The sequence below is a fragment of the Phocoena phocoena genome, chromosome 3, assembly GCF_963924675.1.
Source record: "Phocoena phocoena chromosome 3, mPhoPho1.1, whole genome shotgun sequence".
NCBI classification, from domain to species: Eukaryota; Metazoa; Chordata; class Mammalia; order Artiodactyla; family Phocoenidae; genus Phocoena; species Phocoena phocoena.
The window spans coordinates 106094648-106111109 of record NC_089221.1 but is presented as its reverse complement, the minus strand read 5'-3'; the positions used below and the strand labels follow the sequence as shown (position 1 = coordinate 106111109).

The window sequence follows — 16462 nt, the reverse complement described above, 5'->3', positions numbered from 1 at the left end:
CAGGTCAGCAGTGAGCATAGGGACTGAGAAAGACCGTGCTCCACATCAGTCTCAATTCCGGATGGTAATGCTGATGGCGACAGCAGCCATCATGACAGACACGGTATTCGTATACAGACTGCAGGGCGAGGTGGGCAGAGTAAACATCATTCCAAATTTACAGATTTAGTTATTTAACAAACGCACATTGAGACCTATATATGCCCAGCACTGTTCTAGGCCCAGGGGAGATAGCAGAGAACAAGACAAGGTCCAGACCACCCTCTGAAAGCTTGTAGTTTAGTAGGGGAGGCAGGCAAACCAACCAACCACCCAGCTGGCCAAAAAAATAAGGGCAGAAAGGACTATAAGAAAAAATAAAATAGGGAAAGGGGGACAAGAATGATGGGGGCTACTCCTTTATGGAAGGCCTCTCTGAGGAGAGGACATTTGAGCAGAGACCATATGCACAAGATGGTGTGACTCTAGAGAAGTTAAGGAACCCAAGGTCATATAATTCACGTCTGTGATGTCTAAACCTGCACGTGTCACTCTACTCTAGAGCTGTCCCTAGAGGCTTGTTTTAAATGTGAAGGTTCCCATTTGTTTGTAAGACTTGGTTTACTGTAAAAACTCTTAACTGGACAAAGTGGAAAATAATCAGACTAAATCATTAGGGGTCATCGCCCACTGAAGAGCAACCAGAACCTCAGGTAAAGTATCTGTGAAATAACTTTTAAAATTATGGGGTAAAATATTTGATTTACCAAAGAAGTACTTTTTATTCATACTAACACTTCAAGAACTACTTAAAAGAAGAAACACAATTTCTATATGGTTACCCAGTAGGGAATATGGCCCCAAGAAGATAATAAATAAATATGAAGTAATTAAAAAATGAAAAAAATTTCTCCCATGATTGTGTGTACCATTTTCTCCCAAGAGCAAGGGAAAAATCATAGCCGACACTTGAAGTCTGGAATGAACTTCTGAATGGATTTTCTGAGTACAAGACCCTCATTTTACAAATGAAGAATCATTTTAGTGAATAAGCAAAGTGCTACCTATTTAGGTTCTTTCCAAGACATGAGCTGGATTTAAATTCGGGACCACTGCATAGAACTCTTACTGAGGGGAAAAAAGCCACTTAAAAATTAAAATAACATATCTTATAATTATTCATATAGTCTTTCTTGATTATTTAAATACTCATACTTCAATCCTAAAGAATTTGAAAACAAATGTAAATAAATGGTTTATCAGTTGTTCCCAAACAAGACTTACGTTGAGAGCAGTCACTGCCAATCCAACCTGGGTAACACTGACAAGATCTGTCAATGGGGTTACAGGTTCCATTGTTGGTACAGGTGCAAATTCCTGCACAGTTTTTCCCAAATCTTCCACTGGGACACACTGTGAATAAATCATAGGTCAGAAACTCACAATTACATCTCATCTCACGGAACCCTAGACTCCGGATAGGAAATGACTTTAAAGGTCATCAACCCAGCCGTCCATTTGGTAACTGCCTCCACTCAAGAGCATCCCTCATCCTGAATGAGCTCATTTTTACAAACATCTGAAGCCAAAGACCCTCATTAAGGCAACACAAATCAGGAGACATCACCACATTTCTAGAAATCTTCCTGGCTCCTTGCTCAGGGAATCAAAATCCTTCCTCATATTGATTTTTCATGGAAGGCTGTTTCCAATTAAAACTGAAAAGTAGCACAGCTCAGAGAATAAAGAGATTGTGCTGGATTGGCAAGCCAGCTTTTCCAAAGCTCAAAGTCATATTTACAGAAGCTGCAGCCACAGCATACCAGAAGGCATCGCTAGCTGCTAGCTGAAGACGCACGTGTCCTTTGGGAAGCCTGAGGACAGGCTGCATGGGGCGTGCTCACCACCACGTATTTCTCCCAAAGCCTGCGCACCCTACCTTCATTGCAGAGGGCGCCTGTGAAGCCAGGCAAGCAGTCACACAGGCCTGTGATGTGGTGGCAGGGCCCACTGCTGTGCACACACTGTGGACACGTCTGGCTGCAGCGATGCCCATAAAAACCAGGGGAGCAGACTGAAAACAGAAAGGAAATAGTTATCTTCCCGGAGATGTGTTTCTCTCTTATTCCACATAAGGATCTAGTTCAAGTTTGAGGTTAAAAAAAAAAATTCTTCTTAATGATACTGAGAATTTTCCAAGTATAAAACAACAACAAAAGGAATGAGGGCACTCTTTAATAATGAAAAGAAGCCAGTAAACTCTGAATTGCTTCAGGGCAGGCAAAATGTCTTAGTTCTCTTTATTTTCCCATTTATGGCCCCAATTAGCTCGAAGCTTGGCATAGAGCAGGGGCTTGAGGAATTTCTGTTGAGCAAATAAATTAAATAAATAAAATTCTAAACACTAACAAGGCCCAAATAAATACTTTCAAGCCACACATTAATCCTTTATTCTTTAAGAGTCATTTCTGGCAATAAATAGATCTACAGTCAGAATTAAAAGATTGTTCTTCCTCAAAATGGTCCAGGTTAATGACTGTGACTGAAAAGTGAAAAAGTAAAATGCTTTATAATTAGGCTCTTCCCAAGACATTATTTGGATTTAAGTATAGGATGACAGCATAGAACACTTAATGCAAAAAATCATGATTTAAAAAATAGAATAATGTATCTTACAATTAGTCATATATTCCTTTCTTGATTACATTTACTAAAAGATCGAGGGAAATCTTGTGGATCACTCCCTAACTCAAAAATTCTGTTGACCAATGTCATCAGCCCCCATTTTAAGCTCTGCAATCCTATTTTCCCCCGAGCACTGGCTTTCAGACTACTAGAAGGATGTATGACTTGCCGCAAAGCTTGGTTGATGTTGACTTCTGGTAATTGAGGTAAGGCCAATGCCAAAATGGTTGAATAAAATAGTTACAGGTCAATGGATTTCTGGAACACCATTTGCAAGATTTAAGGCGGGATCAAGAAACTGATGATGATGCCAACGAGGCAATGAAATCATTCCTGAGAAGAAATGGCTAAAGCCCCATCTGTTAGGTTAGTCCTGAAGGTTGGAAAGAATGAAGCCTTTGGGGAAGGGCTATCGAGTGAGGACAGCTCTGCAAAGGACAGGGTGACCTACGCCACTCTCCCCTGCCCTCCACCGCAACAGAACACTTCTATGAATTGAGGGGTGGGACAGAGATCAGGATTCTGTACACAGAGATCTGAGAAGGGAAGATGGAAACCGCCGTCTAACAAGACACTTACTTCTCTGACAAGTGGTGCCTCGGAACCCTGGCGCACACTCACAGATGCCGTCATCGGGGGAGCACGAAGCCCCGTTTTTACAGTAGCAGGGCAGGGAGCAGTTGGGGCCCCAGCGTCCCTCAGTGCACACGCTGTCACAGTGGACACCTGAAACAAGGCACATGGGCAAGGCTGAGTGAGAAGCCGTTGGGGCGGGCGCCTGGGATGCTAAGTCAGAGACCAGGACCAAGGTCACCATATCGACTCTGAGGTATCACAGGCAGCAGTGAGTAGGGATGATACAAGGCTTAAAATCCACTTATACACATCAATACATCATCATGTACTGGACCATATATCATATCGTCATAACATTAAAATAATCCCAGAACTGTTTTCTGTGGCGTCATAAAGGAGAAGAAATAGAACATCTTTGTTATACTGATTTTTCTTCTTTAGGAGGAGAGAGCAGAGGAGAAGCCCAAGGGCTCTGTCTATTGAAGGCAAAATTTATCAAAAATACTATATCCTTTAGCCTCCGGCAACTTCCTCCCTTCCCCATTCTTTGTTTTTATGGAGAAATGGACAAAGTGTAAAAAGATAAGGTGAAGCAAAAGGTGGTTAAATTGTGTTACGTAAAGAAAATCTTCCCCTGGAGCAAACAAATAAACACACTCTTAAAATATTTTGAAAATATAGTGTGCAAGACAGAAAGATATACTAATCTGTGCCACCAAATTCCTCTTGAAACATTTAATCTGCCATTGGGCAGACACAGGCAGAATTTCACAAATGAAGTTACTCATAGCTGTTGTCTAAGCTCTTGATTATTATGAACCCACATGCAGGTGTTTAACTCTCAACCTGGAAATAGAGAAACTTTAGAGTCAGTTATGAGTGAACAAATGCCTAAAGGAAACAAAGAAAATCCAAAGTTGCAAAAAATAAAAATAAAACCAGGTTTTATTTGAAATAAATGGAAGTTTCTTTTGTAAATCTGTATTTGAAATGCCACAGGGGGCTCCTTCTTGTAAGTCAGCATACTTCACAACTCAAAGAAATGCTCCTTGCATTGAGAGGCAAGAAGAATGAGTTATAATTAGGAGTGAACTGGAGACTGCTGGCCTCAGACCAAGTGAAAACACAGTAGGAACAAGCCCACTCCCACTCTGACGATTCCAGAACACGAACTCCGCCCGCACCAAGGAGGCTGACAAGGCCCTGTTTTGTATTAAAGTTTTTGCTCCTAAATTGATTAGGAGAAAAGTTACCATGGCCCAAACCTTAACACAGAAGCAGCCCCAAACCATAAAGTGAACATTGCTAACTGGTGGCCAGTCATTTCTGCTGAAATAACTCCACTTTTGACTGTTCCTTTTTTTCTCTATCTGAAAGTCTTCTGCATGGTACAGGCTGTTAAGTAGGCATGAAAAAGCACAGACCTCATTGTGTTTCGCTTGAACTTACAACAGACTGTTATTTTAGCTTGGCTGCTGGCTGAAGAAAGGCAAGCAGGCCTGTTAGAAGCCAATTGGGGTTTAAGTGTTCCTCATAAAATGAAACGCGGAATTTTGGCCTACTATGATATTTTCTTTCTTGAGTTCACAAATATTTGATCTTTCTTTCAAATCTCGTTCGAAAAACTGAGATGGAATTGCAAATGCTATGCTCCCCAAGTGTGCTAAAGCTGCCCCAGAGCCTTAGCTGGTGTTTTGACTCATAGCTCTACTAGGCAGAAGCACCAAATGGATTGAGGAGCAAACCACTTTGAAAGAGGCTGCAAATCTAAAGTTTGTTTTCCAAATTTGAAAGAAGTACCCATAAAGGTAACCCGCTACAGGCTTCACTCTCTATTCAAGTTCAAGTCCTGAGCTCTGATGGTGAGCCAGGACTCCTATTTAGCAGCAGCTAATATGGGAAACCTGCTTCATAGAGCTCCAGACAACCCTGGCCATTTTGGTCTAGAGCTACCCAGGCAAATCCGAGTTAGGATTTTAAAGAAGTGGAAGCTGAATGATTATCTGGTTAATCTGAAAATCATCCTGAAAATTAGTCCTGATTTTTGACACTTTTTTTGTGGGACAGGTGTTTGCAGGAGGTGGAGATTTAGCCATTTATGGTGATTTAGTTTATCAACTACTTACCAAATCTCTACATGACAATAAATGCAGTTAAGATGGAATACACTTTAGATCAAAAAGCATATGCTGCTTTTTCACATTAGAGATTATCATGATTTATGTATTAATTAGCACATTCTCAATCAAAGCATGTCAAGAAAAATGATGCCAGGGCAGATTGGCAAATCAGAATAAAGTGATCCTTTATTTCATATCTGTTTCCTCCTCTCTAGTAGGTTTGTCCAGCTGGTTAACATAACCATCAGTTACAATCAACTTTATCTAGGTAATTTTCATAGAAGTAACAAGGCCCCTGATATAGCAAGGAGATCCATTGCAAAGATAAGCTTTTTTTCACATGATTTACCCATCATTTCATTTCCAGAGAATCACAGGGAATTCTAGAGATCATCTATCAAGCCTTCTGTCTCCAATCATCTGAGCATATTTCAACAAAACCAAGCTTACATTTAAATAACTTTTATTTTAGGACTGCAAAGAAGTCTTTCCTTGGCAAGTAAATTATAACAATTCTATTACCAACTTGCTTTAAAAATTCAATTCCTTTTTTTTTCCTCTATCACTAGTAAAAGTGAGTCATCATTTTGCAGATATTAATGCCAAATCTATTTGGAGACAAATATAAAGCATGTTTCAGTCAAGGGGCAACTCCAGGAAAAAAGCACGAAGCTGTCTTTTTTCCTCTTGCTGCACCATTTTCTCCTATTGCTATTCCTCCCCTCTGGACCTCTATGCCCTCCTGTTATCTTTCATTTCATCCTACAGTCAGAAAAAGATAAGATAAATGTATTATTGCTGAGGTGTTATCTTCTCTAGAAAATATTAGTATTTTAAGACAGCACACATGTTAGAAGCCTAAGAAATAAATCTCTAGCTGTGGAATTTCAGGCAGTAGGGCTGACTGAAATTTAGGAGGTAGTACTGAGGTAAGTGCTTCTCTAGGTCACACTTGGTATATGGCCACTGATATGACCTCCATATAGGACTAACCCTGCAATGAAACTTTCTCCAGGATAGGGAATTGTAAGTTTGCTTTAACCATTTGGTGGGGGAGGGGCTGTGTGTTTTGTGTGTGTGTGTGTATTTGTGTACATGTTTTATTCCTTAATTATTTCCATTGTTCTTATCCTACTCTTTGCCAACCTTGCTGGAGTGCTATAAGACGTCTTTTTCTTTCCTTATTTGTCAAAGACAGAAAAGAGAATTCAGCTCAATAAACATTCAAGGGGTCTAGAAACTGCTGGCTTGCTCGTGAAAGGTTCTCTAAGAAAGACCTCCAATTCTAGAGTGATAATGGCCCCAGAACAGGCATATCCAACCCTGTCTGGGGATCAGGATTAGGGAAGGAGTTACCTTGTGAAGGTGGAGGAGGGTCCCAGGCTAACAGAATGGTGGGTGCAAGGTTCATGCCCTAAGAAGTATGTGTCTATCCTTCAGAAATCACAAGTGTTGGGGACAGCTGAAATTGGTGCTGGGAAGAGCAGGAAAGGCAATGGGGCAGCAGGCAGTGGTCACATAGGGAAGAGCCAAGGATGCCACGCTGTGGAGTATGAGCTTCCTCCTGGTGTTAACAGAGACCAGATGGACAATTAAGTAGGAGAGAGGCATAGTTAGATTTGTGCTTTGTAGGAGGGAAGATGATGGTTTGAAGACGATGAGCCTGGAAGAAAGAAGACATGTCAGGTGGCTATTTTGGGTTACCCAAGTAAAAAGTGATAAAAATGACAAGGTCTTGAAAGAAATCAATGGCACCTGGGGGCAAGATAAATTCCACAGAGGTGCAGGAGAGAATGCAGGTGAAAGACCATCCCCCCCCGCCCATATTCCATCCAGGGTAGTTTAGGAATTCTGGCAGCTCTGTGAGGGAGAGACGGATGATGCCTGCTTTTGTTCACTGCAGTGCCCAGCACATGGAGGGTGTTAAATAAATGTTTGTTGAATGAGTCAATAAGCACAGTTCCTCTTTCCAACATAATATTCAGAACCATTTTCCAAATGTATGGAGCAACCATGTCATTCCTTGCTTCTCCGAAGAAGTTATGAGAAGAGCACTCAAACCAGGAAGCCCAACACGTGAATGTTTAGTGTACCTAAAATAGGGACTTTTCCCTACTAAGGGGGCGGAAATGTCTGCCCTGCTTATTTTGGGCAAGACAGACTTTGATGAGCTCAGGTCTGTGATTTTAAATGTTAGTCCAGATTATAAAGCAACAGAAGAATTATGGGACATCTTAAGGAAATTCTTTTGGAATGTTTATCAAAGTACAGATAGAGGCTTTAATACGAGTTAATTCAGGAAACAACTTCCTGCACTATTTGGAAGAAGGGACAAAATCGGAAGGGGATATCTTTAAATTTGTAGGACTCTCTAGTTCAATGGAAGCATTTTTTCCTGATAAATGTTCTAACACTGATAAGGAGGTCTGTGCGGGACTGTTTTTGCCAGGACTGAGGACAAAGAGCTCTTTGATAGCCTTCATGAGTTGCTAGGCAATGGCTGAGTGATCGTGATAAACTTCAGCTAAGCAGCTCTAAAGAAATGTTCGTGCATTGAATGCCTGATGCATTATGCCCACGGCCTCCACGTGAAATCAGCATTCACTAGGCATTTGTGATTGCATGAATGCAGTAAATAAATCATCTGGGACGTCATTATTTCCCCTCTCAGAGATCTAACCCAAACTCCTTGTCTTGCTTAATTGTTTATATTCCTTATACAAGTATTGCAATATTTGGGGCGTTAATGAATGAAGGAAATGATTTTGATTTGATGTCTTGTTCCCGAGCAACAAGCTACTAAATATCTATTAGAGCAAAGAGTGAGATTTGTTAACAATCACCGGGCCTGGTGATTATAGGAGAGAGGAACTAAATTATTTAGTCATAATATTATCTCTGCTTTTCTAATCCTCTGGACACCTGAAGCAGAGGCGTATGGCAGTGTAGACAAGTGACTCCCTGGCCTATCCACCTCTGCCCACACAATGCCTTCCCTGAGAGTCATGAATGTCTTCCTGCTGGCCAGGAGCCAGTGCCACCTCATCTTCCTGTGCCTAGCACCGAAGCACTGTGGTTGCATACATCGTGGAGATAGTCAATAAGTGGTTGTTAAATCAAATTTTTCTCTTTCGATACGATAAACGTTAAAGGAAGAAGGAACTGCTATACTGGTAGCCAAGTTGAAAATAAATCTCAATAAATAAATAATGTACATCAGAGATGTTTGTATTTGCAGTGGCAACACAAAACACCAGAGAGCATGGCCCGCCTTAGTCCGGGCCCAGATAAAAGCAAACAGAACGGAATGCCAGGTAGATTAGGGATCTGGAAGCTTGGCTTTTACAACAGCCTTTCTTTTGGGAGGGCGAGCCCCTCCCTCCACCCTCACTTTAGGGACCCCATGTTCTGCTTTTAAATTACTCCCTCCCCCAAGACCATGTGACAGACAGACATATGCATGTGCTACACATTTCCCACCCTCCTGCCCCAATATCTTAAAGGGTCAAATAACGAGTCATTTGCTGATTGGGTGCAAAGCACGTTGATTAAAACTCATGTGCACTTTAATTTGCACTTCTGTCACTTGACAAAGAAAGTTGGGTCTCCCCTTACTATGACAATTCAGGCATCACCGATCAGTGTCCGAAGCAGCAGCTCCCTTACTCAGCTGGTCAAACTCAGTGTGGGGGGGGGAAACTTAGAAAGGGGGACTGTCCTTCTGGAGAGGTACTGGGACCACTGCAGGCCTGGTTCTGCTTGCTGAAAAGAGTAGAAAAGCTGGCCTCTTCTCATGAAGTTGCCTGCAGTGTTTCCTCTTTCCAGTGGCCCCCTTCCTGGCTGGGCTCAGACGAGCACCCCACCTCTCTTCCTACTCTCCTTTCCCCTCCTCATCATTCTCCACGCCTTGCTAGTCCCACTCTCTATCCTAAGGCTCCTAGACTTTGCTTTGGCATCTTAATCTCCTTTCTCTCAGTTTAGCATTTAACTTTTTTGTTCCGGAATGAATGTATCTCTAAGCCTCCTCTAGTCTTTTGCCACTGGCTATGAGGTTTTCTGTCGGAGCAATCACTAGAGTAGCAAGGTAGAGCAGAAGCCAACCCACAGATGGGTAATTGCCCCTGCAATTACCGGGGTAACTTTTTAAATAACAGACAGAGCCAACAGGTAAGGTTGTGCAGGTTGTACACTGCACAAGAGCCCCTGGCTAAAGGGCTAAGTTAGAGCAGAAATCCAGCTCGTTGCTTTCTACCACCAAGAAGCACACCCTGAGGGAATTCCAAATCTTTTCCAAATTTGTCTGAACGGTACTTTATGGGCTGGCAATGGCTCCATCCTCCTCCTCATGCACCCTCCAGACTGTCATTTAGTAGGTGTGAAGTGGGGATCAGGAATATATGAGTTAAAGGAGTTCCCAGGTGACAGTGATCTTAGCCAGGGTCAGGAACCAGCCTGGAGACTGCATATCCTCCCAGAGAGCTGGAATGAAATCTTGATTAGCTGTAACACTCAGCAAAGAGGTGATCTAGCTGACTGAAGTCAGAGCAGAAAGGAAGGGAAAAAAAAACATCAGCGTGTTTCTGTTTTGGGGAAAAACTTCACAAAGCATATCACTCCACTACTCTGGAAACACACATACACACACACACATACACCTAACTATATTTCACTGACACCTGGAATTTCAGAATAATGATTTTGAAGAGGCAGTCTCATTTTATTAGAGTGTGTGTGTGTGTGTGTGTGTGTGTGTGTGTGTGTGTGTAGCAGAGGTGTGGGAGAAGGAGTCCAGGACACAGCCTATATCTTGTTGATGTTTCATTTTTTCCCATTTTTTTAATGCAATCTGCCTCTGTTTGATAAAGTAACCTATTGGCTAAACACATCAATAAATTAAGGTTTTAATTAAAAACATATAATAAAAGTACATGTCTCTTCTTTTGAAAAATGCTACATTTCTTTTGGAAATAGTATGTGGGATGTCAGATGCAACTTTTGGTTAATATTTATGGTAGTACATTTTGAAAACTTATTTTATGACTAGGTAAAAATGGGACTATCAATTATAGTAGAAATAAATAAGAGTCTTGTTTCCTTTAAGAAAAAAGACTGTCAAACATTAGAGAAGAGAGTGAAGTTACAAGGATGGTGATGAGCCTCTTGGTGAGAAAGCAAGCTGACCTCCTCAGTGTATCATGTCAGTGCCTGACTTTCTCAATGTGGGTATGTCAGTTTCTTTGCAAAGAGGGATAAAGGTCTCTTGACCCTTCTTTCTGGATCCATACTCCTAGGCCAGATCAGCCTCTCCCCATCCTCAGTGGCTGAGCACATTTGGTGCCTCTACAGTATCTTGACAATTTGGTCGAGGGAAGAGCCCAGGTCCCTGTGTTAGATTTCATTGATTCCTTCACAAAAGCCTCACTGTCATCCCACATACTTGCTACCCTCTCCAGCGATTCTCAACATTTCACCTAGAGCAATCTCCACAATAAGGAGGAAGGAAAAAGAATCACTTGCTTCCCTGGACTGATCTCTAAAGGAAAAGCAAAGCTTTCTTCCTATTTTGAAATGTCTTTATGAGGCACTTACTCAAAACAAGTATGTAATGAAAAATAATGAGTCTACCCAGTTTTGACAATGAAATGGTGTTCTGTGTACATAATACAGAGTCTACTCTTCTTTCCTTTTAGAAAAATAAGCCAATTCTTGATCCAACTGTAGGGTGTTTTCCAGAACTTCAGGAACTTTCTTTTCCTCTATATATGTTTGCTTATACAAGTGTGTTCTGTTGAGTGCAGGGGATGACTGCTCTAAAAAATGTCTCCCAGCAGTCTTAGATACTGACAGACCAACAGCCCATACAGAAGACTCACAGGAATTAGACACTGGAGCCATGAAGCAAAGAGATGGTGGGCAAGAAGTGGTAGAACAAATGAAGCAGCAAAACTTCCTCCCCTTTGGAGAAGCAGACCAGTCACAGATGGACAGAGGATTACAAGATTATGTTGTGTGACAAAGCCACCGCATCCCCACAGGAGCTCCACAGGTCTAAGGCCAGATGGGATCATTTGTCTTACCCCATGACCCAGACTATGGAATGTAACTAACACATTTTCTAGCTGGCTTCAGGCTAAATCATATCTCTAGCTTTTCTCATGTATACTAGCGCATGCTTTTCACAGGCTTGTTCTAAATCATCAAAGCAGGTATATACTTGATCAATGACTGTTGTGTTCAGGAACATCTCACATTTCCTCTATATTCATAAGACGAAAGTAGATTTGGTGGAGTATGGCCCAAAATAAATGATGTGACTTCTCTGTTAGCTAAGTTCTGAATTTGCCAGGGGGCTAAAATGCTATTTGCTTCACTGTGGTCTTTGAGAACTTAGTATTGGTCACTACATTTGAGAACTTCAAGAACGCTGTGAAGTCACAAAATCTGGTTTAATCCCTGGAGGGATGTAGTTTTAACATTTAGTAATTAAGAGCCAAACAGAAACATGGGAAGGTGGAATTTCACATTGGGAAGTCAGTTATCTCAGGCTTTGCAAGTCAGGGAGGAATTAGAGGGCTAGGGAGTCCTTGTTTCTGTGGGTAGCTCCTATTGACAGAAAATGAAATCTATTACACAAGCCTTGACCTGTTTCCCAAGGTAGCTCTCAAACACTAGAAATCAAGCACACTACAGTTTTTCTCAGTTTACTCCTGCCAGAAGCCAAAGAAGCTCTCAACAAATTCCAAAGGGCTGAGAGACACCACTGCAGAGGTTACTGTTGGCCTCCTGTGTTCAAGGATCTGAAGACTTAATATTGATAAGTTGGCAATATTACTCTCATGGATCTATTTATTCAATCCACTTTAATTTTACACCTTGTTTCTTTGCAGGAGTTAACATGCTGCTCCTAAAATACATATGGAAATTCAAAGGACCCAGGATAGCCAAACAATCTGGATAAAGAAGACCAAAGTTGGAAGACTCACATGTCCCAATTTTAAAACTTTCTACAAAGCTACAGCAATCAAAAGAGTATGTTACTGACATAAGGATAGGCATATATATCAATGGAATAGAAATGAGAGTCCAGAAATAATTGCTGTCACATTTATGGTAAATTGCTTTCTGACAAGGATATCAAGACAATACAGTGGGGGAAAGAATGTTCTTCTCAACAAATGGTGCTGGGACAACAGGATATTGACATACAGCTGAATAAATTTGGACCCCTACCTCACACCATATATAGAAACAAACTCAAAATGTATCAAAGACCAGAATGTAAAAGCTAAAATTATAAAATGCTTAGAAGAATACTCAGGCATAAATCACTGTTATCTAGGATTAGGCAATGGTTTCTTAGATTTGACACCAAAAGTACAAGCAACAAAAGAAAAAAGTAGATAAACTGAACTTTATAAATATAAAAACTTTTCTGTGGCAAAAGACACCATCAAGAAAGTGAAAAAATAATCACAGAGGGAAAATGTTTGCAAATTATATATCTGAAAATGGACATAGAGCTAGAATATATAAAGAGATATTACAACTCAATAATAAAAAGACAAATAACCCAAGTTAAAAAATGAGCAAAGTATCTGAAGAGATATTTCTACAAAGAAAATACACAGATGGCCAATAAATACATGAAAAGATGCTCAACGTCATTACTTATTGAGGGAATGCAAATCAAAAACACAATGAGATAAGGTTTCACACTCACCAGGATGGCTATAATCAAAAAGATAATAACAAGTATGGTGAGGATATGGAAACTTCATACACTGCTGGTAGGAATGCAAAATGGTACAGATGCTTTGGAAAACAAGTGCAGTAGTTCTTAAAAAGGTTAAACTTAGAGTTACCATACAACCCAGCAATTCTACACCTAAGTGTATACCTAAAATATATACATCCACACAAAAACTGTACAAGAATGTTCATAACAGTATTTTTCATAATAGCCAAAAAGGTGGGAACAACCCAAATGTCTATCAACTGATGAATAGGTAAATAAAATGTTGCCTATCCACACAATGGAATATTATTTGCTAGTCAAAAGGAATGAAGTATTGATATATGCTCCAATATGGATGAACCTTAAAAACATATGCTAAGAGAAGGAATCCAGTTACAAAATACCACATATTATATGAATCTATACAATATCCAGAATAGGCAAGTTTACAGAAACAGAAAGTAGATTAGTGGTTGCCTAGAGTAGAGAGAAGGGTGTGGGAGGGTGAGTTGGGAGTAAATGCAGAATGACTGCTAATAAGTACTAATAGGGTTTTTGTTGTGGGGTGGTAATGAAGATCTTCTAAAATTGATAGTGGTAATGGCAGTACAATTGTTTGAATACTAAAAACCACTGAATTCTACACTTTAAATAGGTGAATTCTATGATATGTGAGTCTATCTACCTACCTACCTACCTACCTACCTATCTGTCTATAAAAAGGTTGCTAGTTATCAGCACTGAGCACCATGGTCCTCTCATATAATTCTCAGAAGTCTTCATCCATGCTGAAAATAAATCTCAGCGTAACTTCCCTCTCCCCCCAGCACTTATTGGACTAAGTCCATGCATGGCAGTAGCGTGTAAAAGTTAAGAGAGCTGGCTACGTGGTGGGACAGCATTGGTGCAAATCCCATTTCTCATGTTTACTGACTCTGGGACTCTGGGTCAGGCCACTTAACTTCTCTTTGCCTCAGTTTCCTCATCTGTAAAAAGGAGAAAATAATATTTTCTACCTCATAGAGCTGTAAGCCTGCAGTAAGCGCTCAATAAGCATTACTTATTATTATTTCTCTAGAGTCTTCTTTGTGTGCATTTTTGCTAAAAGTTAAGGCCACTCCATAATTTCCTCAACATGACAACTCTGGTATGGAGGCATAAGAGTCTTCTCTGAAAGACCCATCTTCTGAAAATATGAACCATCACTGAAGAGAATACTGGGCTTGTTACCATCAATTTCTCTTTTAGAGGACAAGTTAAAAACTATTCTCGAGGATACTGAAGAATCACCAATATGGAAGCAGCTCTGTCTTACAAATCCCTCTCTCTTCTCTAAATATATATACAAATATATTTAGACACAAATATATACAAAGGCACACACAAATGACTTCCAATGAGAATATAATTTTAAACGAAAGTTTTGGTGCATTTATCTACCTCTAATCCTGTCTCCAGTTTAACAGGATTTCACTCTAAGTCAGCAGCAGCATTTAACATTTCAATTTACTTACAGAAGAAATGTTCATCAATATATTCAGTTCATTCTTTCCAATATCCGATAACTTTCCTATTGCATTCCCATTAGTAATTTTTCTTAATGAGTGTTTAAAATTTTATTTTTTGGCTTCTTTTGTCTTCTTAGAACACCCTTGAATTGACGTATCAAAAAGAAGAGCAAGATCCCAATTTGCTTGGGCATTTAGTGCCATCTCCCAAGTCTATATATCCTAAGTGAAAACATGGTTCTTCTCCCAAGACCACTGTTAGTTTGATAAACTTCCTGGCTGAAACCAAGAAGCCATATAAATAAGGAGAAACTTCTACCTTGTGGTTAGAAAATTTGTCCTCAATCATATTATGAATTTTTTTTTTTTTTTTTTTGCGGTACGTGGGCCTCTCACTGTTGTGGCCTCTCCCATTGCAGAGCACAGGCTCTGGACGCGCAGGCTCAGCAGCCATGGCTCACGGACCCAGCTGCTCCGCAGCACATGGGATCTTCCTGGACCGGGGCACGAACCCGTGTCCCCTGCATTGGCAGGTGGACTCTCAACCCCTGCACCACCAGGGAAGCCCCATATCATGAATTTTTAAGACAAATATTATTGTAAGAAATATTTCTAGTAATAAATATTTTAATATTTGCATATTAACCATAAAATTATTTAATAGTTTTGCCTCACTGAGGTGAACTTATTTTCTTATGGTTTATTTCAATCATTCTTTCCTCAATGCTCAAAAATACCACAGAGGTCTTGCTAAACTCTTCACAGCAATTCACAATTTTCCCCTCTTGATGATGTGAATTCTGATAGATTATTGGGTTGGCCAAAAAGTTCGTTCAGGTTTTTCCGTAACATCCATACCAGAAGGCTCAAGAGAATTGCTCTTGCCTGATTCAACAAAAAGTCATCCCTGGATTACAGATTAATTAGGCCTAGCAGTAATACTTCTTGGGTAAAAAATTTGTCCGCTTCCTGGAGACTTTACCATATTTTCAATTTTTTCTGAAAAGTTGACCTGTGCATGTTTCTCTGAAGTAGCAAGGAACAGCGCTAGGCACAAGTTGGCGTGTTTCCCATTTCAAGTAGTTTCCCATTTCAAGTAGTGGCCCTTGGTTCTCACCTGACCATCCGGGGAGGCAGCGGCAATGGCCCGTGGTGGGGTGGCAGCCATCCGCATGGCTGCAGTCACAGCGCTCGGCACAGTTCAGCCCATACGTGCCATCCTGCATGGAAGATAGCAATGAGGGATGGGAATCCCATGGTGGGAGATGAGAGGGACCTCAGTCAGCCGTTTCAGAAACAGCACCCTCCCCTCCCAAACACCTCTCAGCAGTATGCATTACAATCACCTCTTCCCATGTCTTCTTGGCCCCCCAAATATAGGCTAGGCTGCAAGAGGTAAGCATTTTTAAATCGCTCAAACCTTAGTTTATGTCTACCATACGAATGGTGAACCAACTATGCCAAACCAAATATAGGTAAACATGCCAATTAATTAAAATAATATTTATCTTACCATGAGTCATAACTCATAAAAATATTATCTTTTTGTTCCTAAAGATTTTTATAAAATATTTCAGTACTCCTTACAGGGCATTTATTTTCCCCCATTGAGGTATAACTGACATACATTTTATTAGTTTCAGGTCTAAAATATAATGATTCGATATTTGTTTATATTGTGAAATGATCACCACAATCAGTTAACATCTGCAACCATACACGGCTCCAGAATTTTATTCTCCTACAAGGCATTCTATTCATTAGTGAAAAGGGAAGTCCCTGACCCACATAAAGAAAGCCTAAAATTAAAAAAATAACAGTTCTAATGATGAAGCTCATTTCCATAAATTGCCAATGAG

The 16462-nt window shown here is 40.4% G+C and overlaps 1 protein-coding gene across 1 annotated transcript in view; it reads right to left on the bottom strand.

Annotated features, from left to right (window-relative positions):
* Window positions 1-16462, bottom strand: part of MEGF10 (multiple EGF like domains 10) — a 120707-nt gene that overhangs the window by 17057 nt on the left and 87188 nt on the right. The window contains exons 12-15 of the mRNA XM_065873223.1: window positions 15721-15823; window positions 3244-3390; window positions 1919-2053; window positions 1264-1392 (exon numbers count right to left, since the gene is read on the bottom strand). Of these exons, the coding sequence (XP_065729295.1) occupies window positions 1264-1392; window positions 1919-2053; window positions 3244-3390; window positions 15721-15823 (514 nt within the window). The remainder of the gene's footprint in view (window positions 1-1263; window positions 1393-1918; window positions 2054-3243; window positions 3391-15720; window positions 15824-16462) is intronic.